Genomic DNA, 22,500 nt, shown 5'->3' on the forward strand with positions numbered 1-22,500 from the left:
TTTCAAACACTTCACTCATTTCCCCTGATGTTTCCTCCTGCAGAAGGGCTTACCTCAGGCTGACAGGTGGGTTTCCTCCCATTAACACGCCGGTGCAGTGCAGGCGAGGACACCGTGCGTCGTTTGGAGTGGAGCGGCGGAGGAGGACCAGAGCTCCCCTCCTTGCTTCCCCCCAGGACAGGTGACTGCTCCGCGCTGAGGCACTCCCCGAGCTTGGAGTCCTTGGAGGGAAAGGAGGAGAGTGAGAAGAAAGTAAGTCAGGTGCCAGCGCGAGTGAGTGAGGAAATAAGTGAGTGAGGGAGTGAGAGAGGGAGAGAAGGAGTGGGTAGATGAGTGTGTGAGTGAATGGGTTGGTAGGTGAATGTGTGTGTGAGTGTATGGGTAGGTGGGTGGGTGCGTGTAAGTGAGTGAGTGAGTGAGTGGAGTGAGTGAGTGAGTGAGTGAGGGAAGGAAGGAAGGAGGGAATGAGTGTGTGAGAGAGAGAGAGAGAGAGAGAGAGAGAGAGAGAGAGAGAGAGAGAGAGAGAGAGAGAGAGAGAGAGAGAGTGGATGCGGAAGGGAGGGAGGGAGACGGGGAGTGCTTGTGTGGGTGGCGGGTTGAGTGAATGACTGAAGGGTGAAAGAAGTGAGTGAGAGAGGAAGTGTTTGGATGAGTGAGTTATCCTTCACCCGTAAATATTAATGATTTTGTTTTTAGTTTATAGAAGTTTTGTTTTTTTCGTTTTTACTTGACTGAAAATTTTACGTGTAGAATTTCGATTTGTGTACGTAAAAGTTGACTAAATAAAGTATCCATTATTATTATTATTATCATTATTATTATTATTATCATTATTATTATTATTACTATTATTATTATAGATAAAAGACACGTTAGAACTCGTATGTATGGTTAAGAACTGGAGTCATTCAGATTTTAAAAGGAAACTGGTTCATGGACAAGGTTGTGGGTGAGTGGAACAAAAATTAGCTGGGGAATAAGTGAACAATGTTAATGAAAGTTTTAAGAGGAGGTTGGAGAGGGATGATTATATAGGTGATAATGGCAGTGGTAGTGATAGTGAGAGAATGAAAGAAAGAAAGAAAGAAAGAAAGAAAGAAGAAAAATAATCATAAATAAATAGCAACAGTAATAATAATAATAATAATAATAATAATAATAATAATAATAATAATAATAATAACAATAACAACAACAACAATAATGATAATAATAATAATAATAATAATAATAATAATAATAATAATAATAATAATAATAATAATAATAAGAAGAAGAAGAAGAAGAAGAAGAAGAAGAAGAAAGAAGGAAAAGAATAACAATAACAATAAAGCAAAAAAACAAGAAAAAGAAGAGAGAAAAAAACAAAAGAAAAGAGGAAAAGAAAAGAAAAGAACGAAACAGGAGAAAAAAAAGTTTAATGACAGATGAATAGTAAGAAGAAAGAGAAGAGGAACGGAGAGAACAAAGGAGTGAGAAAAAGAGGAGAAAGAGAAGAGGCGACGCAAAAGGAGAGCGAACAAAGAGATGGAGATGAGAGGAGACATGAGAGAGTAAGGGATAAGGAGCAGAGAGAAGGTATAATAAGGAAAGGAAAGAAGGGATAAGAGGAGAAGGAAAAGGGAAAATGGAAGGTGACAATAAGATAAAGGAATAATAAAGGAGGAGGAGGAGGAGGAGGAGGAGGAGGAGGAGGAGGAGGAGGAGGAGGAGGAGGGAATAAGAAAAGAACAAAATGGAGACTGCGATGGTATTAGAGAGAGAGAGAGAGAGAGAGAGAGAGAGAGAGAGAGAGAGAGAGAGAGAGAGAGAGAGAGAGAGAAACAGCGGAAAGAGCTCGTAAAAAAGCACCAAAAGACAAACCTAACCTCACTAACCAATTCTCTCTCTCTCTCTCTCTCTCTCTCTCTCTCTCTCTCTCTCTCTCTCTCTCTCTCTCTCTCTCTCTCTCTCTCTCTCAAACACTGGCAGAAAAACGGAAAAAATGAAGTCCTGTCCTGTCCTGTTCCCGTCCCTTCTCTCTCCTCTGCTCCCTCCCTCCCTCCCTCATTCCCTCTCACACTCACTCCCTCACTGACTCTAAGGATAGTAGTATTCTTAAACGCTCTATTCTTCCATCAGGAGTAATTTCAGAGGCCACAGGAATTATCAGTTGAGTTCTTATGAGTCTTTTTACCCAATGACGGTGCAGAATCCTTGTTAAAATATCACTAGAATTAAGAAAACACTCGTGAAAACTTCAAATAACTTCCATTAGTATTTATTTAAGGTATTCCAACTACTTTTGATAGAATCTAGTGAAAGTTATTGGAGTTTTTAAGAGCATTTCCATAATTCAAGTAATAGTTCAACCAGGATTCTCCGCCATGTTAGGCAAAACGCTCACGAGAGGCTGACGAATCATCACTCCTATTAATGTTATGATAATATGTGTATATAAAATTAAATTTTCTTCTATTGTTATTATGACTGTTACTATCATCGCTATATCATCGTTGTTTATCATTTATTGATTTATTTATTAAGTGACACTTCTCGTCTTTATTTTGTTTGTGGGCCTCTGTCTGACGTCTTCCCACGCGCCTACTCAGCCGCAGCTTGCCGTCGAGTTGGTGTGTAGCAGGTGGCTGCGCTCTACACCTCTGTACATACTTTAGTTAAATATTACTTCAGCCTTTCTAGTTAGTGTTTCTTTTTTTTCACTCCTGGAAACACCTGGACAATACTACATAGACCCCCAGCACAATGTAGAATTTCCCCAAGTCGTTATTCTATAAGGCCTAAAAATGGTAGACTCTTTCCTTTATTCGTCTTAAGCCTTTCACTGCTAGACACTTTCTTCCCATAATCCCTTACCGACACTTATTTTTGTACTAAAGTAAGTGAAATAGTTCTGTTTTTTATTCTCTTTTTTTGTTTTGTGTGTCTCCAAGCAAATTTTCTATACAGAGGGAGACAAACACACCAAAGCGCGACTTATCATGTATGTAGCGCATGAAGAAGAGTTCACTGAGACCAAAACGTTTAGGAACATGAGGCTGACGTGTGTGTTAAGAATTAATTTAGTGTTCTACAAAATAAAAGCATTAATTTTCTTTACATCAACCATTACAACTTTTCAGACACTTATTTTTGTACTAATATTAGTTGAATAATTTTGTAATAGCCTGGAAAATACAAAATTATCCTCTTATTCTCTCTTTTTGTATTTCTATTTATTTGTTTTTCTATCCTCTTATTTTTCTCTCTTTTTTTTGCCCAAACCAACAAATTTTCTGCTGCTCTGGAAATCGCTAAAAGACAACCATGGGAAAAAAAAGAGTGTTAACCCCTTTTGCTGCAATATGTAACAAGTCACATTACTAAAAGCAACAAAATCTTTATAGCATCAACAAGAAAAAAAAAAAACAGGGAATTATAAAAAGAACACATTTAATTTCTAGCCAATATAATGACTGGATGTGGCCAAAAAACAAAAAGAAACGTGTCAGAGTGGAAGGAGATCAGGAACCGATTAAAAGAGTCTGAGAAAACCAGTAGAGGAATGAAGATCGAGGGGGAGGCAGAGTGAGATGGAAGGATGGAACTGCGGTACAATTGCAAAGGATGGAAGACACGGAAGAAGAAGCAAGTGACTGAAACAACTGGAGGAGACTCGTACATGGCGCCGACTCCTCACTCTAGAGAAACGACGAAAGGAGAAAGAGGAGGAGGAGGAGGAGGAGGAAGAGGAGGAGGAGGAGGGAGGAGGAGGAGGAGGAGGAGGAGGAGAACAAGAACAAGAACAAAAACAAGAACAAGAACAACAACAAGAACATGAACAACAAGAACAAAAGGAACAAGAAGGACAAGAACAAGAACAAGAATAAGAACAAGAAGGTGGTGGTGGTGGTGGTGGTATTGGAAGATGCAAAGGACACATAACAGGAGGGGACTCGTACACGGCGCCAACCCCTCACTCTAGGGAAACGGCAAAAGGAGAACAAGCCAGACTGCAAGGAAAGGGTTAACATGAGTCTTACCTGATGGGGCGTCACGTGGAGCAGGGCACGGGACCGCACCCTCCTCAAGGTGTCAGGCTCCTCGGGCACGTCCCCCAGCACCACGTTGACCAGCGCGTACTCCATGAGAGAGAAGAATACGAAGACAGTGCACGAAGACATGAACACGTCGATTGCCTGAGGGAGAGAAGGTGATGGAGGCCTGTTACTCTCAAACACTTCCGCTCCGCACCTCCACTACTTTCAATAGGCTCTAGTTTAAGTTATACGGTTTTTTTAATGGTGTTTCTACGGTTCCAGTGACAGGTCAACAAGACTTCTACATTATTAACAGGAGAAACAGTTTTTAATTATGTTTTTACGGTTTCAGTGACAGGTCAACAAGACTTCTACATTATTAACAGGAGAAAAAGTCTTGGGAACGCGGCTTATATCTCTGTGGTCTTTGAAAATAGTCTTGGTGAAAGACCGAAGCGTTTCTGAATACGGGTCGGAGTGAGGCGATGGCATGAGATGACGTGAGGGGGCAGCTGAAAGGTAGTAAAAGAAGGCAGTGAACGGAAATAGATGGTAGTAAAGAGGAGAGTAGTAAAAGTAAGTGATGGAGCGAAGTGACGTAAGATCAGTTGAAGGTGAGATGGTAAAAAAAAGATGGTTAAAAGTTTCAAAGTAAAAAGTCTAATGCTGGGAGAGAGAAAAAAAAAAAAAAGGTTGGTAGTAAACATGTAAAGTGGAAATTAGTACGAAAAGTAATGTGAACTGAGAGAGAGAGAGAGAGAGAGAGAGAGAGAGAGAGAGAGAGAGAGAGAGAGAGAGAGAGAGAGAGAGAGAGAGAGAGAGAGAGAGAGAGAGAGAGAGAGAAAGAGAGAGAGAGAGAGAGGAGAACACACACGGAAAGACACACACACACACACACACACACACACACACACACACACACACACACACACACACACACACACACACACGCACACACACACAAGGACAGACAGAGCGACGCACCAACAGGCAGAGACAGAAATAAGGGAAGAAGGAATGAAAGGGAAAGGCAGGAAGGAAGGAAGGAAGGGGAGATGAATGGGAAGAGGAGGAGGAGGAGGAGGAGGAGGAGGAGGAGGAGGAGGAGGAGGAGGAGGAGAAGGAGGAGGAGGAGGAGGAGGAGGAGAGGCAAAGAAAGAGCGAAAGGAAGATGGATGGACGAGAAAAGCGAGTAAGGTTTAAGGTGAGAGAGAGAGAGAGAGAGAGAGAGAGAGAGAGAGAGAGAGAGAGAGAGAGAGAGAGAGAGAGAGAGAGAGAGAGAGAGAGAGAGAGAGAGAGAGAGACATAACATCTATATTTCCCACCCAAACCCAGCTATTCACTCACACATCTACTTATCCACACACACACACACACACACACACACACACACACACACACACACACACATACCTTGATGTAGGACACAGGCGGCAGGGACTTCTGTGAGTTGGCGTGCTGGGTGGACAGAGTGAGGAGGGAGGTGACGCCCAGGGTGACGCGCGCCGGGACAGCCTCGGGCCTGATCCAGAAGCTAATCCAGGACATGATAACGATGAGGCAGGTGGGAATGTACGTGTGGAACAGATAGTACCCCAGGCGTCGCTTGAACGTGAACACGATCTCCAGGCACGTGAAGTTACCTACAATTAAGAGAGGGTCACCTGTTCCTACCTGGTAAGTTAGTATATGTGTGTTTTAAGCGTTAAGTAATAGTCATCAAAGCTTTAAGTAATAGTACTCGAAGTGTCCCTTGGAGGTGAGCACGAGCTCCAGGCACGTGAAATTATCTGCAATTAAAGAGGTTTATCTGTTTGTATCTCTTAATTAAGTAGATAAGTGTTATTACCTTGTTGTAAGTATTAAGTAATAGTAATGAAGGTGAACACGATCTCCAATAAAAGTTACCTGTAATTAAGAGAGGATCCCATGTTCCTACCTGTTCAGTTACATGAGTTACTGATTTCTTCTAAGCATTAAGTAAGAAAAGTCTCTTGAAGGCGTATACTTTTACTAGGCACGTGAAGTTACCTGCAATTAAGAGAGGGTTACCTGTTCCTTCCTGTTAAGTGAATACATGTATGATATTTCTTTGTTCTAAGTATTAAGTAATAGCAATTGAGGTGAACATGATTTCCAGGTACGTGAAAAATACCTGCGATTGAGAGGGGGTTACCTGTTTCTACCTGTTAAATAAATACATCAGCATTATTACCTTGTTATAAGTATTACGGGATTGTAATGAATTGAACACGATTTCCTGGCACGTGGAGAGGGTCACTTGTTTCTACCTAAAAAGTTAGTTAATCTGTGTTGTTATTTTGTTTTAAGTGTTAAGTAATAACAACCGAAGGTGAACACTCTCAAGTCACGTGCCTTTACCTGGAATTAAGAGATGATTACCTTGTCTTACCTGTGCTGTCCTGTTGCCTTACAATATATTTTTAAGTTACATTAAAAAGGCGAAGCAATGGTAGTGTTTCTTAAAAAAAAATAATAATAAGCACAATTTCCTGCCAAATGAAGTTATCTGGAATTCAGAAAGGAACGTCCCTTGAAGGTGAACACACTCTGAAAACACGTGAAGTTACCTGGAGTTTAGAGATGATTAGCTTGTCTTACTTTGTCACCTGTGTTGTTACCTTGCCTGAAGTGTGAAGTCATAATAACCCAACCAAAGTAATAGCAGTGTCTCTTAAAGCTGAAGAAGAAGAAGAAGAAGAAGAAGAAGAAGAAGAAGAAGAAGAAGAAGAAGAAGAAGAAGAAGAAGAAGAAGAAGAAGAAGAGTTTAATACATATATTTTCCCTTATCCATTTATTTTCATTCTTCCTGTCATATATATATATATATATATATATATATATATATATATATATATATATATATATATATATATATATATATATATATATATATATTTTTTTTTTTTTTTTTCTGTTTTTTTGTGTGTACTTCACACACACACACACACACACACACACACACACACACACACACACACACACACACAGAACAATATCAGTTATGAGTGTGGTCGTCTGTCTTTGAAGATGATGCTCTCTCTCTCTCTCTCTCTCTCTCTCTCTCTCTCTCTCTCTCTCTCTCTCTCTCTCTCTCTCTCTCTCTCTCTCTCTCTCTCTCTCTCTCTCTCTCTCTCTCTCTCAAAGCGTGTTGCTCAAAAGGACGTGACGTTCAACGCTGGAGTTTTTATCTTTTTTCCTGTAGAAATATTAAACTTTTTTCTCCTTTACATCTTGTTTGAAGGGAGACGTATAACTTATGTAGTGTGTGTGTGTGTGTGTGTGTGTGTGTGTGTGTGTGTGGAAGTGTTAGGGTGCCTGGAAACCCCTCTTCTGGGAACTGTCAATTTTCCTTCAAAACATAATAGTAAAAGAGACGGAGACACTGACTTGCTTTTGTTTTATTTTTATTTCAATCTTCAGCTTTTTTTTTCTTATGTAGATCTAAAAAGGTAAGTTGTATTACGTATTCCTCCTTCTCTCCCTCCTCCTCCTCCTCCTGCTCACTTATTTTTATTCCGTTTTTATTCAGTCCTCATTCACGTTTTTTCCATTTCCTTAAAAGTCTCTACAGTACAAAATTAGAAAAGACAAGTTAAACTACGCATTCCCTCTCCTTATCCACCTTGCTCTTCTCCTCGTCTTGCTCTTCCTCCTTCTCCAACTCCTCCATCTTTGTGATTTGAGTCATTCCAGGTAAAGAGTTCAGGTGTACTCGTAAATTAATTCAGGTAAATGAGAGACAAATGCCCTTATGATGCTTAATTACTCTGGCAGCAGGTGAGGGAGGAAGGGAGACTGAGAGGGGGAAGAGTGAAGGACAGGTGAGCGGAGAGAAGGAGGGGAGAAGAAGGGAGGAAGACAGAGAAGGGTAAGGGAAGGTGGAAAGAGTGGGAAAGAAAAGCGAAAGGCACGAGGGAGAGATGGGAGAGCGGAAAAAGAGGAATAAGGTAGGGGAAGAGTGGAATGATGGAGTGGAAGAGAGGAAGGAGAGGAAAAGTGGAGGGAGGAAGGGAAGCATACACGAGCTTAACAATACAGGCTGATTGACAGAAGACGCGGAGAAAGAAGGAAGGAATGGACGAAGGATTGAAGGACGGGAGGTGAGTTGAATATAGATGAAAAAGAGGAGCGAGGTGAGGATGTATATAAATAGATAGGGATAAAAATATATATATATATATATATATATATATATATATATATATATATATATATATATATATATATATATATATATATATATATATATATATATATATATATATATATAGACAGAAAGATAGATAGATAGATAGATAGATAGATAGATAGATAGATAGATAGATAAATAGATAAATAGATAGATAGATAGATAGATAGATAAGCAGAGACAGACAAACAGAAAAAAATGTATAGATAAATAGATTGATAGACATTGAGACTGACAGAAAGATAGGTAGATAGATAGATAAATAGATAGATAGACAGATACAGAGACTGACAGACAAATAGATAGATAGATGGACAAACATATAGACTGTGTAAAGTAAAGAAATGGAAATAAATAAAGACACAGTAACAGAAAAATAATGATAGAAAAGAATAAAAGAAAGGAAAGAATGAAAAAAAGATTAAATAAAATTCATAAAGAAATTCATAAACACAATACAAATGAAAGAAAAAAATATAACATGCAAACATACGAAAGATCAATAAAGAACAATGAAAAAAATAAACACAAAAATAAAGGGAAAATAAATAACAGGAAAAAAGATTAAGGTGAAGAGAAGAGAAGAGAAGAGAAGAGAAGAGAGAGAGAGAGAGAGAGAGAGAGAGAGAGAGAGAGAGAGAGAGAGAGAGAGAGAGAGAGAGAGAGAGAGAGAGAGAGAGAGAGAGAGAGAATGAAACACAATAAGATCACAAGTCAACGAACTATACAAAATAACAAAAAGGCAAGATAATAAACTAAGAGAAGCAGCAAACTGAAACGAGATAAAACAAGGAAGAGAGAAAGACGAAGAAAAGAATGAGGAACAAGACAGGAGGGAGAAATAATAGCAATAACAATGATGAAGGAGGTGAAGGGAGACCATGAATAAAGTGGAGATGAGAGAATGTGACAGAAACGAAGAAAAACGGAGACAAATATAGACAAGGAGAGGAGAGAGAGAAAAGCGGGAGAGAGATAATTATAAAGGGGAAGAGGAGAAAAACAAAATAACAAGAATGTTGGAGTAAAGGACACGAGAGAGAGAGAGAGAGAGAGAGAGAGAGAGAGAGAGAGAGAGAGAGAGAGAGAGAGAGAGAGAGAGAGAGAGAGAGAGAGAGAGAGAGAGAGAGAGAGAGAGAGAGAGAGAGAGAGAGAGAGAGAGAGAGAGAGAGAGAGAGAGAGAGAGAGAGAGAGAGAGAGAGAGAGAGAGAGAGAGAGAGAGAGAGAGAGAGAGAGAGAGAGAGAGAGAGAGAGAGAGAGAGAGAGAGAGAGAGAGATTCAGCAAGGTGCTGGAATCTATGGTGGCCTCAAGAGTCAGCCAACACCTCGAGCACCGCCACCAGCTGAGCACTAGGCATTATGGCTTCAGGCAGGGCAGGTCTACAGCGGACTTGCCCCTGCTGCTAACTTCGGAGTGGAGCGCTGCCCTCGATCAAGGGAAGGCTACTGCTGTCGTGGCTCTCGATATCAAGGGAGCGTTTGATAGGGTGTGGCACGTCCTGAGCCTCATCCCTACCACGAAGGCCTACGCTGATGACATCAGCCTCTCCAAGAGCTACAGGCATGGGAGGAGACTACCACTGCTGCCCAAATGAACTCTACACTCAGAAGAATCACATCCTAGGGCAGCAAGTGGCAGGTAAAGCTCGCCACACACAAGACGCAGCTGCTCAGTGTCTCCAGGTCCAGTACAGAGCTACGTCTTGTCTTCGAAGGGGAGATGCTGGAGCCACAAGATGAGGTGGAGGTACGGGGATCAGCTGACAGCAAGCTGACCTTCAGAACTCGCATTGAGCGACTGACCAGGAAGGCCTCAGGGAAACTCACGTCCCTGAGAAGGATTTCGTGATTCCTTAATAGCAAGAAGCTGGAGGTCCTCTACAAGGAGCAGATTCGCTCTGCCATGGAATACGCGTGCCTGTCCTGGGGCAGGGCAGTGAGGAGACGTATTTTTTTTTTTTTTATGTAGGAAGAACACTGGCCAAGGGCAACAAAAATCCAATAAAAAAATGCCCACTGAAATGCCAGTCCCATAAAAGGGTCAAAGCAGTAGTCAAAAATTGATGAATAAGTGTCTTGAAACCTTCCTCTTGAAGGAATTCAAGTCATAGGAAGGTGGAAATACAGAAGCAGGCAGGGAGTTCCAGAGTTTACCAGAGAAAGGGATGAATGATTGAGAATACTGGTTAACTCTTGCATTAGAGAGGTGGACAGAATAGGGGTGAAAGAAAGAAGAAAGTCTTGTGCAGCGAGGCCGCGGGAGGAGGGGAGGCATGCAGTTAGCCCTCTAGGGCAAAGTTAAAGACAGAGCGGCGAGGCTCATCAGCAGTGGCGGGCAAGAGCCACGTCTCCACAGTCTCCAGCATCGTAAAGACGTCACGGGCCTCACCGTGATGTTTAAAATACACCGCCAGGGAGTGTCTCACCTGCAAGCACTCCGCCAGCTACCTCGGCGGGGCCAGACTGCCACCAGGGCAGTCTGTCAGGCCTCCACGGAACTGCTGCAGCCACGATGCAGGACGTGGCACCATCAGCGGCAGTTCACCTACAAATACGTCGCCTTATGGAATGTGTTGCTCACCTCACAGCTAAGCCTTGACGGTGCAAGCGTGCAACAGTTCAAGGAGCGAGTGAACACTTTGCTGATGAAGTGAAATAAGAGACAAGAGTTGGCCTTTAAGGTAGATAGCATTTACAATGCTGTCTTTAGCCTGTCAAAGGTTACAAATATTTATGCAATGTAAAATATGTAACTTACTCTTCTGTAATTTTTAACTGTATAAAAAGAGAGAGAGAGAGAGAGAGAGAGAGAGAGAGAGAGAGAGAGAGAGAGAGAGAGAGAGAGAGAGAGAGAGAGAGAGAGAGAGAGAGAGAGAGAGAGAGAGAGAGAGAGAGAGAGAGAGAGAGAGAGAGAGAGAGAGAGAGCCAACCCGACTGACAGATCAGGCAGATGAGTGACAAAAAAAAAGTATTGAGGCTGAAAACGAAAAAAAAAAAAAAAAAGGAAAGAATATTGGGAGGAAGATGAGAATAAAAAAAAAAAAAAATATATACTCGTATATCGTAAAAATATGAAAACCAGCTTACGGCAACATCGTCACTTAGCGAATTGCATTAAAGAGTGTTCATTTTTTTTTTTTTTTTCTTTCTTTATTTTTTCTTATCTCTTTTCCTTTCCTACAATGAGGAAAGAATTTACCTCTTTCCTTCTCCTCCTCCTCTTCCACTTACACCGACCCTAACCTTCCTCAATGAGACGATTTGGAGAAAAGGAAGAGGAAAGGGAAAAAGAGAAAAAGGAAATAGAGATACTGCAATGAACGCACCATCTTGTGTATCAGTGAAAGTTGATTCTCTCTCTCTCTCTCTCTCTCTCTCTCTCTCTCTCTCTCTCTCTCTCTCTCTCTCTCTCTCTCTCTCTCTCTCTCTCTTTTGCTTCTTATCTTCATTTTTATCTTGTACATTTCTTATCTTTCTTTTACATAATTATCCTTTATTGCACTATCCATCAGTCTCTTCAATTATCCTCCTTCTTCCATCTCCCAATCTTCCTTCTCCTATTCCTGTCTTTATTACGTCATCTAACTCTCACTGTCAGCTTCTCTCCCTTTCTCTTCCTCATCATCACCATCCATCCATCTTCTCGCTTCATTCGAAAGCCATTATTATTCTCTCTCTCTCTCTCTCTCTCTCTCTCTCTCTCTCTCTCTCTCTCTCTCTCTCTCTCTCTCTCTAAATGTATCAACTATCTATCTACCTATCTATCTATCTATCTATCTATCTATCTATCTATCTATCTATTTATCTGTCAATCTATCAGTCTATCTACCTATCTATCTATCTATCTATCTATCTATCTTTCAACTTACCTACCTATCCACCTATGTATTCACTTATCTACTTATCTATCTATCCACTATCTATCTATTTATCTATCTATCTATCTGTCCATCTATCTTTCTATCTATCTATCCACTTACCCATTTATGTATGTATGTATGTATGTATTTATCTATCAATCTCTATCCCTCATTACAAACAGCCTCGCAAGGACCAACACGTATGCTGCTGTTTGTTCTTCCTTTGTGTTTTCCTATGCAATATTTCATCAAGGTAATAATTCTCCAAGGGACAGTTCGTCACGCCGCAGATCAAAGACACGACTCTCTCTCTCTCTCTCTCTCTCTCTCTCTCTCTCTGCGTCTGAATACTGTGTGTGTGTGTGTGTGTGTGTGTGTGTGTGTGTGTGTTGGTGGGTGTGAATTCTCATGTGATTTCTCTCTCTCTCTCTCTCTCTCTCTCTCTCTCTCTCTCTCTCTCTCTCTCTCTCTCTCTCTCTCTCTCTCTCTCTCTCTCTCTCTCTCTCTCTCTATCTATCTATCTATCTATCTATCTATCTACCTATCTATCTGTCTATCTTCCTTTCTTTCTTTCTTTTTCTTTCTTTCTTTCTGTCCGTCTGCCTATCTATCTCTCTATCTATCTATCTATCTATCTATCTATCTATCTATCTATCTATCTATCTATCTATTTATCTATCTACTATCTATCTATCTAATTCTGTCTATCCATCTCTGAATGTAAAGATTTAGGAGGAGGAGGAGGAGAAGGAGGAGGAGGAGGAGGAGGAGGAGGAGGAGGAGGAGGAGGAGGAGGAGGAGGAGGAGGAGGAGGAGGAGGAGGAGGAGGAGGAGGAGAAGGAGGAGGAGGAGGAGGAGGAGGAAGAAGAAGAAGAAGAAGAAGAAGAAGAAGAAGAAGAAGAAGAAGAAGAAGAAGAAGAAGAAGAAGAAGAAGAAGAAGAAGAATGAGGAGGAAAAGGAGGAAATGAAGAGAAGATATTTACATTTTTTTTCGTTGCCTTTCTCTCTCTCTCTCTCTCTCTCTCTCTCTCTCTCTCTCTCTCTCTGGCAAAACAAGTGAGATTAAACACGTCCCTCGCGCATTGCAATCTTCACCTTTCCAGTCGCACCTCCGCTTCTACAGGTAAGCTTGATTAATACTCGTGCAAGACCAATTAGTGGATTTTTTTTCTCACCAGGTAACTTGATCTCATTAACCTGCAGTGGCTGGTGATCTGAGCGAAAGATTAATTTTCCCTTTCTCACTCGCTATTATTAAGTATTTTTTTTTAATTTTCCAGACATAATGTAATCGTATTATTGGTGTACTTGAAGAGGGAAGGTAATTGTTTTCATCTGATATTTTTTTCATCAGTATAATTCGAATTCGAGTTTAATTTCAAGACCGGAATATCACGACGTATTTGAAATTAAACTAGAAAACATTGCAAACTTCCTTTCAATTTCCTTTTACTTTTTTTTTGTTTTTTTTTGAGGCGGTAAGATAAGCAGGTGTTTTTTTTTTCTTTTATTTGGCTTCTTTTCCGCTCCCTCCCACCCATTACATTTCCTGTAGTCATTCTCCCTGACACATATGAAAACAGCTGTCTGTATGCTTGTATGACAGTAACATTTTTTGGACCTTTGAACAATTTGGTACTTCATTTAATTCTTGTATTTGAAAGAGTTAAGTTTCTATTTTCGTTTTTTGGAGCCCAATTGCATGATTCGATTGTATTTTGATTATATTGCTTTACTTGGACAATCTCATTCTTGTATTTCGTAAAGGTAAGCCAATTCTTTTCGAAACTTAATTGTAGGTGTAACTGCATTTTGTACTGAGTGAATTACATCTTTATTTGGACTCAATCTTATAAGTTGCATTGCGAAGGGGTACGTTTTGTTTTTCTCGAAGCTAAACATAAGATATGATTGCGCTCGTAACAATTTCTCGCTTGGAAGGAGAGGATGATTGTCGGAGATGTGAGAGCCGGAGATGAGAAACGTGTAATGTGATTGGATATGTATTAAAGTCTAATTATCATTGTTATTACTTTTTTTTTTTTCATTTTTACCAGTTCTGAAATTGCCTGACGCTCTCCTTGTCTTCCTTCCTTGCTAAGCTTCCTCGATATCTCAGGCATTAAAGGGTTGTATGTAATAATATATCCATGGGCTTTTATGGAAACTACGGTGGTGAATATGCCTGAGCTGCTTAATGTGTGAGTTAGAGACGTGAATTGCAGAGTCTACCTATCTCAGAGGTTTCAAAGTAGCAACGGAGGTAAACATGTCTGATCTGCCTTAATGTAATGAAACGTCTACTTCAAGGCCTTCAAAGTGCTTCCCGAGATAAATATACCTAGTCTGTTTTAGTGTGAGTTAGAGATATGAATAGCAAAGTCCACCTACCTCAAGGCTTTCAAAGTGGCTCCCAGAGTAAACACATCTGTCTTGACGAGTGTAAATGTAAATGAAACGTCTACCTCAAGGCTTTCAAAGAGGCTGCCGGGGGTAAACACGCTCTAATCTGTCTTAAAGTGCGAGTTAGAGGCGTGAATTACAAAGACTAGCTGAGTTAAGGCTTTCAAAGTGGCTTCCGGGGGTAAACATGCTTGACCTACTTCAACGTGCGTGTCGTTACAGGAGTGCCTTGCCAGAGCTGGAAAAGAAAGTTGCATCGAAGTTAGTGTGAATTTAGTGAATAAAAGTAAAGATGTTGACCAAATATCAAAAGTTAGGAAAGTTACTGTTGTTGTTTTTTTTTACCCACACAGTTTTAATTTCGTTTCCTCCAGGTGGTGAAATTTACCTGGGAGAGTTAATTAGGGAGCGAGGTAGCAGCAGGCAGGTGTGTTCCCCCTTAAAAGAGAGAGCGGGTGACAGAGGCGGAGGCTGCGAAGGAGGGGCAGACAGTTTCCTTGATTTCTATTTTGCTTTGTTTTTTTTTTGTTTGTTTTTTGTTTTCCTTCCTGCGAGTTAGTTATGTTTTTTTGCACTGTCCACCTTCTTCTTCTTCTTCTTCTTCTTCTTCTTCTTCTTCTTCTTCTTCTTCTTCTTCTCTTCCTACCCTTCCTCCTCTTCGAAGTCTTATATTTTCTTCCACTGCCCAGCTCCTCCATCACGGTCTCCTCTTCCTCCCTCCTCCTCCTCCTCCTCCTCCTCCTCCTCCTCCCAGCCAACACAGGTCTATTGTTACCTCCTTTCCTCCTCCTCCTCCTCCTCCTCCTCCTCCTCCTCCTCCTCCTCCCACCTGTCTGTCATTCCCTCCTCTCCTACCTTGTCAATTCTCCCCCCCACCCCACTCTTTCTCCTCTCCTCTCCCTCATAACTCTCCACGTATCTTCACAAACAACACCCCATCACCTCTCTCTCTCTCTCTCTCTCTCTCTCTCTCTCTCTCTCTCTCTCTCTCTCTCTCTCTCTCTCTCTCTCTCTCTCGCCACAAACAATACAAATCTTCACTTTGGCTGACAATTTTGGTAAAGTCAGCGAATATGCACAAGAAGAAGAGGAGGAGGAGGAGGAGGAGGAGGAGGAGGAGGAGGAGGAGGAGGAGTTCTCGTTTGGTCACTCCAACAAACTTAACTCTCTCTCTCTCTCTCTCTCTCTCTCTCTCTCTCTCTCTCTCTCTCTCTCTCTCTCTCTCTCTCTCTCTCTCTCTCTCTCTGCTATCTTCCTTTCCCCTCTTCTCCGTTTCCATATCTCTCCTGCTGCTTCCCTCCTTTTCTCCCTCCTCCTCCTCCTCCTCCTCCTCCTCCTCCTCCTCCTCCTCCTCCTTCTCTTCCTCCTCCTTCTCCTCCTCCTCCTCCTCCTTCTCCACGAAGATAGAAGCCAGGAGAACATTTTAAAAGGATTAATCGTCGGGGCTTTAAATGGAAATTATTAAGGGAGAATTAAATTTCCACGGTTACAGTAAAATGCCTTTCCTCCCTACGTTCATTTAAACCATTCTTCTTTCCCCCTTCCTCTTCCTCTCTTTCTTTCTCTCTTTCTTACATTTTTCTTTTTCTTTCTTTCTTTCGTCTTTTTCTTCTTTGTCGTCCTCGTCCTCATCGTCGTGATCTTCCTCCTCCTCCTCCTCCTCCTCCTCCTCCTCCTCCTCCTCCTCATGGTTTCATATCTTTCTTTTCCCCATGTTCTCTCGACAACCGCGTCTCTCTCTCTCTCTCTCTCTCTCTCTCTCTCTCTCTCTCTCTCTCTCTCTCTCTCTCTCTCTCTCTCTCTCTCTCTTTCAGAATGATGAGTCGCATCCGTCCTGTTCTAAATAGTTTTTCTTTTTTCTTTTCATGGCATAATATTTTTTTTTTCAAGTCACCAGCGACGCGACTCACAGAATGAATATATGAATGATGAATGAAGCCCTGATACGTGCGCGTGCGTGTGCGTGCATGCATGTGTGCGTGTGTGTGCGTGTGTGCGTGTCTCGAGGGAGCTTTGAGTGGAGGGCTTAAAGTCGCCTTCACCTCCACTACCTCCACAGTCTTCTCCTCCTCCATCTCCACCTCATTCATCTCATTTCCCTCTCCACGTGTCTATACTCGTATATCCTCCTCCTCCTTCTCCTCCTTCATCTCCAGCTCTTCCACATCCTTTTTCATCCTTCTCTTTCCCGTTTGCCTCCTTCTCCACCCCCTCAACTTTATCCTACCTTCCTCCATCTTTCATATCTCCGCTCCACCACACCTCGTCCATCACAAAATACAGCACAGCCTCCACAATCCACTTTCCATGCCGCACTTCGCTTCAAATCAACCTCCATCTTCGTATCTTCATTTCATATTCAAGTCCTCCTCCTCCTCCTCCTCCTCCTCCTCCTCCTTCCTGTCCTCCTCCACCACGATGCCATGTCTCCACTTCACAAAGCTTCACATTTTGACTTGTGCGTGCATTTAAACTTCATATTTCCTTTCCACATTTGAGTCATCCACCCCTCCTCTTCCTCCTTCTCCTTCCTGGTCTTCCTTTTCCTCCTTCTCCCTCCATCTCATCATGCCTTCCTCCTGCAGGTCTCCACTCCCCAACCCGAGGCCTCAATTTCTCTTCACAGGCCTCCAGGAACATCCCCTCTCCCCTCTCTCCCCTCTCCCGCTCCCCGCTCAACGCGCTGCAAGGCCAAGGGCGCCTCACTGCTTTAGGAAAAAGGACTTGATGAAAGACCTGCTTCGAAGTGGCTCAATCCGAGACAGAGGAAGGGAGGACAAGGACAGGAGGAGGAGGAGGAGGAGGAGGAGGAGGGGGTGGGGAGATGTGTGGCAGACCTAAAGGAGACTCAAAGAGATGATTTAACCCGAAAAGAAACGTCTTGGCAGTGCAGTCAGCGTGAGCCAAGCACTTCGGGGTTCCGGCTCGCGAGGAGGATGGAAAGAAGATAGAAAGGAACGTTTTCAGACTGAGTTACTTCCTAAACGTTATCCATCAGTGTGAGGAAAGGAAGAGAACGTTTTCAAGGCTTATCCTTTTAAACTAATGAATCTGAAAAGGAAGAAAAGGACGGAGAGAAAGGTAGAGAAGGGTTCAGTGTGTATATATATCAGCTGAGAAAGAAAGGAAGAGGAGAACATTTAGACATCTATCAAGAGAGAAAGAAAAGAAGAGGAAAGTGTTCTGGCATCAATGAAAAGAGAAAGAAAGGAAGAGGAGAACGTTTCGGTGAGTGCTGGAAGGGAGAGCAAGACAACGTTCCTCTAGTTAACACTTAAAAGTTTACTACTGAAAGAGGAAAAGGTAGGGAAAAAAAAAATAATATGAAGACAGCTCCCCATAAAAAAAAAATACCTTTGAGAAGAAGAAGAAGGAAAGAGATTAACATTTCCAAGACAGAAGCGGCTCATAACCAATTAATTAATGGTAATATGACACTTATTCAAATAATCTTAAGCAACATAAAAGAGAAAATAGAACTTCAATTACTAGGCGGTCTGAACAGCACGATCACTTCTGTAGCTATCAGATGTCTTTGAAAATCATACTGTAAACACCAAACTACCTAATTAAACTTAACGTTAATGGTGTTGATATTAATTGCTTGTAACACAATTCCAATGATCAAAAGTAAAATGTATATAACTCTAAGTTGAGCCAATTACGAATCATACGCAACGTTTGAAAGTTAACAAATTGTCGTGTTTAAACAAGAAATTATAGCTTACAAAACAGGCAAGGTTCAGTCACAGAGAGAGCACAGTAGACAAAAAATGCTCCCTTTTTACTACCAAGGTAATTCCTTATCAACATTCAGAGCGCTGGAGAAAATGGTTTGCATGGACAAAGAAATATAAGTGAAGGTAGGAGGTTAATTTGTCTTTTTCAATCTATAGAACCATTTGTTATTCTTTGATGCCCCCAGAAATCAGGAAAGCTCACAAAGAAAATACAAAAAGAGAGAGAAGGAGGAAAAGCCTTTTTAGTAAGCTATTCCCCCCCCCAAAAAAAAAAAAAAACTAAAATACGGACAGATTCTAAAAAAAAAATCACCAATTTATTTCCGGATGTTTTGGCTGTAGAACAAAAAATAAACGAAAAAAAAACCTAGTAATTATAGGAGAAAAAAAGTGTCTGTTGGTGAAAAGGTAAAAAAGGAAAACAAAAGAAGAGAAAGAAAGACTAGAACGATTTCCACACAAAGTTATCCCCGTAAATGTTAGCTATCGGTGTGGAAACCATAAAGTGCTATCAAAAGGCGATGAGATAAAGGATCAAACACCATTCACATCATCATAAGAAACACACTTCATAGCAGATTTACGAGGAAACTTTTAAGGGAGATTTTTTCTTTTCTTTTCTTGGAGGAGGAGGATGAGAAGGAGGAGGAGAAGGAGGAGGAGGAGGAGGAGGAGGAGGAGAAGGAGGAGGAGGAAGAGGAGGAGGAGGAGGAGGAAGGAAGTAAAGTGAAGGAAATATGTCCAGGTTGTGAGTGTCCAACGAGAAACAGTTTTGGAAATAATTGATGGGAGTTGCAAATTTAAAGAAAGCTTGAGGATAGTGATAAATTTTGCTTACAGAGAGAGAGAGAGAGAGAGAGAGAGAGAGAGAGAGAGAGAGAGAGAGAGAGAGAGAGAGAGAGAGAGAGAGAGAGAGAGAGAGAGAGAGAGAGAGAGAGAGAGAGAGAGAGAGAGAGAGAGAGAGAGATTCATAAATATGCCAGAGAGCCAGAGTGTACATAAAACTTGAAAATAGAAGAGCAAGAAGATTCCTCCTGAGACACTTATTCATAAAAGAAAAAAATAAATAAATAAAAGAAAAACGAAATAAAAAAAATTACAGGGACATTTTACCAGACGACAAAATGAAGTTAGTAAATTACGTAAATGTCATGTGTTACATAAAAATCAAATTATTGTCTGAATGTCATTACTTTCCGACTCCTCGAAAAAGAGAAAGAAGAATTAAACTCCATCCGTGACTTTTTCATGATGCAGGGAGAGGAAAACGCAGGTAAGTAAAATGGGATAAATATGCAAGAAGAAATAAACAAAGGCACGAGTGAAATAGAATAATGAATTACTTGTAGTAGGATATAAAGAAAATTAATAAAATCAGATTGAATAAAACCAAAGGTGATAAAAATACATTAAATAAAAAAACGTAAATATAATAACAAAATCAAAGAAATAAAACAAGTAAACCACAAAACGAGATAAAACATAGTATAATAAAACAAAATAAATAAAACTAAACAAAATTAAATAAATCGCTCAATATATCTTATAAAATTGAAGAAAACGAAATAGAACTGAATAGAGCAAAATTAAATCAAACGAAGCTTCACTCGCCGGTTCGAAGCAGCGAGCCGAGTCTTGTCAAGGTCACCATAAAAAAAAAAAGGACAACATTTACAGCCACTTTGATCGCATTACGAACGTGGCCTGTGCTGGGGGAGGTGACCGCAGCACGTGATCTGGTTAGCCAAGTGACCTAAAATGACCTGAAGAGACACTGACCTTGAAAAACTGACCCTTGGAGAGGATACTTGATCTTCGACGTAAGAAAAAGTTTACCTGTTCATTTCATCAGTGGAGATTAGATTACCTGCAACGCATCTGTGAGAACACCTAATTAGGATTTACCTGTAATAGACAACTGAAGGGAAGTGATCGTGTCACCTTTGCTAGAAAATGTAATAGTATGTAACGAAGGACTTACTTGTGGAGAGATCCTGACTGACTGAATGAATGAGTGGTGGCTGAACTGACTGACTGACTGTCTGACTGACTGACTGGCTGACTGACTGACTGAATGACTGACTGACTGAGTGGTGACTTAACTGACTGAATGACTGGCTGACTGACATGTAAGTTTGCCACTGGAACAGACCTGATTCACTGAATGATCTATTAATGATTGATAGATTGACTGATTGATAGACTGGTTACTGGACTGCTGGACCAATCAGTTGACTGATTAATGCACTGACTGATAGACTCTAATGATTGATGAACTGACTAATAAACTGAATGACTAATGCATTGACACATTGAATGAATGAATGATAAATTGACAAATACATTGACTGACTGATAAATTGACCAATGGAATGACGGACAAATAGACTGAATAAATTATAAACTGCCTGACAGACTGACATGACAGATCGACACACGGACAAGCAAACAGACTACCTACCCTAACCAAACGATAACCGACAGACCAGACCAAACAGCTGCCCAACAGTCCACCTGAGTGTCCTCCCTAACTACCCTGAATGACTGACTAACTACGTAACTACGTGGAGGACTAATTAAGAGCCCCACCTGTGGAATACACCTGAGTGCAGTCTCCCGTGAACTTCTTAACGAGGTCCAGCTGCGGGAGTTCGATGTTCTTGTCCACCACCAGAGGGACTTCGGGCTCCCAGATGAAAACCAAATCATCCGTGGTGTGCGAGACTGAAGGGAAGGAGAGAGAGAGACATTAGAGTCAGTAAATAAATCTGTGTGTAACGAAGGAAAGAGTGGAAAAGAAGATTTATGAGTGTTAATAAGTAAATGTGAAAGCAACGAAGGAATTAAACATGAAAAAAAAAAAAGAAGTATAAGGAGTAAGGATCCAAATGAGCGAAGGAAAGAGACATTAGAGGGAAGAAGATACACTAGTGTCAATAAGTCAGTAAATGTGAATGTAAAGAAGGAATTAATGATGATAAAGAGGTATAGGAAATAAAGGTCTAAAAGAGAGAAGGAGAGATATCAGAGAGTGAAAGATACATGACCCTCAATAAGTAAGTAAATGTGAGTAAAACGAAGGAATTATAGATGAAGAAAAGGGATATTGGTAATAAGACTCTAAAGGGGCAAAGGAAAGAGATATATTATAGAATGAAAGAAGATTAATATGTCGTTCAGTAAGTAAATGTGAATGCATTAGAGGTAATAACTGAGCAAAGGAATAAATAGCTAAAATAAACAAGGAAAGACAAGCATAGATAGGGAAAGATAGAAGATATACGAAGTCTCAGTAAGTTAATGTTGATGTAAAAGATAAATTAAAGTATGATAAAGGTGTTTGTGAAGTAAATACCTAAAGGGTGAAGGAAAGGAAGGGTAAAGAAGGAAAGGAGACACGAAAGAAAAGAAAGGAAGGTTGGAGAGTATTTGAAAAGGGTGAAGGAAAGAGAAGAATAGGAAGAGAGAAAAAAAGGAGGTTAAATAGCACTTCAAGGGATAAAGTAAGGATGAGACGAAATATGAAGGCCTGGAGAAAGAAAAGGATGATTGGGAGCAAATGTTGTAAAAGGGAATGGAAGAGAGGGAATTAAGGGGACGAAAAAGAGATAAGTGAAGGGAAAAATTGGAGAATAGGAATAAATACCAAGAGGGAAATAAAAGGATGGAGATTAAAAGGGAAAGATGGAAGAAAGGAAAGCTAAGAGGAAATACTCGTACTGTAAAAGGGGAATGAGAGGATGAATTAAAGGAGTGAAAAGAGATAAGTGAAGTGAGAAAAAAACAAAATAGGAGTTAAAAACGAGTGAGAAAGAAAAGAGAGGATATTGAGTAGCGAAAAGTAACAGACAGAGGAAGTGTTATATTAAGAAAAGATTTAAATGACTATAGAAAATGGTGAAACAGATGAGAAAATTTTGAAAAATGGGAGAAGAGGAGGAATGAAGGAGAGAATAAGCGCATAAAGGAGAGAGATTTGAGAATATGGAAGGGATTACAAGGACTTGGGGAGAATGTAAGGGAAAGAAACAATGCGATTAGAGGCGCAGGAACAAACAGGTGATAAAGGAGTGTGAAGATGAGGGAACGAGGATGAAGAATGACAAGAATACTGGAAAACGATAGGAAACATGGGAGAAAGAAAAGATGAAGAAAGGAAAGAAAAGGGGAAAAGTAAAAGATAATAGTAAAGAAGATACACGAAAAAGAAAAAAGTGGAGAGGAAAGGAAAAGTTGAAAGAAAAGGAGAAAAATAAGAAGGAAGA

General features: G+C 40.7%; 1 protein-coding gene across 4 annotated transcripts in view; it reads right to left on the reverse strand.

The window, feature by feature from the left end:
* The window catches only part of LOC135091475 (glycine receptor subunit alpha-4-like), a 224,382-nt gene that overhangs the window by 17,415 nt on the left and 184,467 nt on the right, over positions 1-22,500 (reverse strand). For all 4 annotated transcript variants that reach the window (XM_063989136.1, XM_063989135.1, XM_063989137.1 and 1 more), the window contains 4 exons: positions 20,825-20,959; positions 5,433-5,662; positions 4,023-4,178; positions 54-221 (listed from right to left, as the gene is read on the reverse strand). In XM_063989136.1, the coding sequence (XP_063845206.1) occupies positions 54-221; positions 4,023-4,178; positions 5,433-5,662; positions 20,825-20,959 (689 nt within the window). The remainder of the gene's footprint in view (positions 1-53; positions 222-4,022; positions 4,179-5,432; positions 5,663-20,824; positions 20,960-22,500) is intronic.

The sequence above is a fragment of the Scylla paramamosain genome, chromosome 37 (genome assembly GCF_035594125.1).
Source record: "Scylla paramamosain isolate STU-SP2022 chromosome 37, ASM3559412v1, whole genome shotgun sequence".
In the NCBI taxonomy this organism is placed as follows: domain Eukaryota; kingdom Metazoa; phylum Arthropoda; class Malacostraca; order Decapoda; family Portunidae; genus Scylla; species Scylla paramamosain.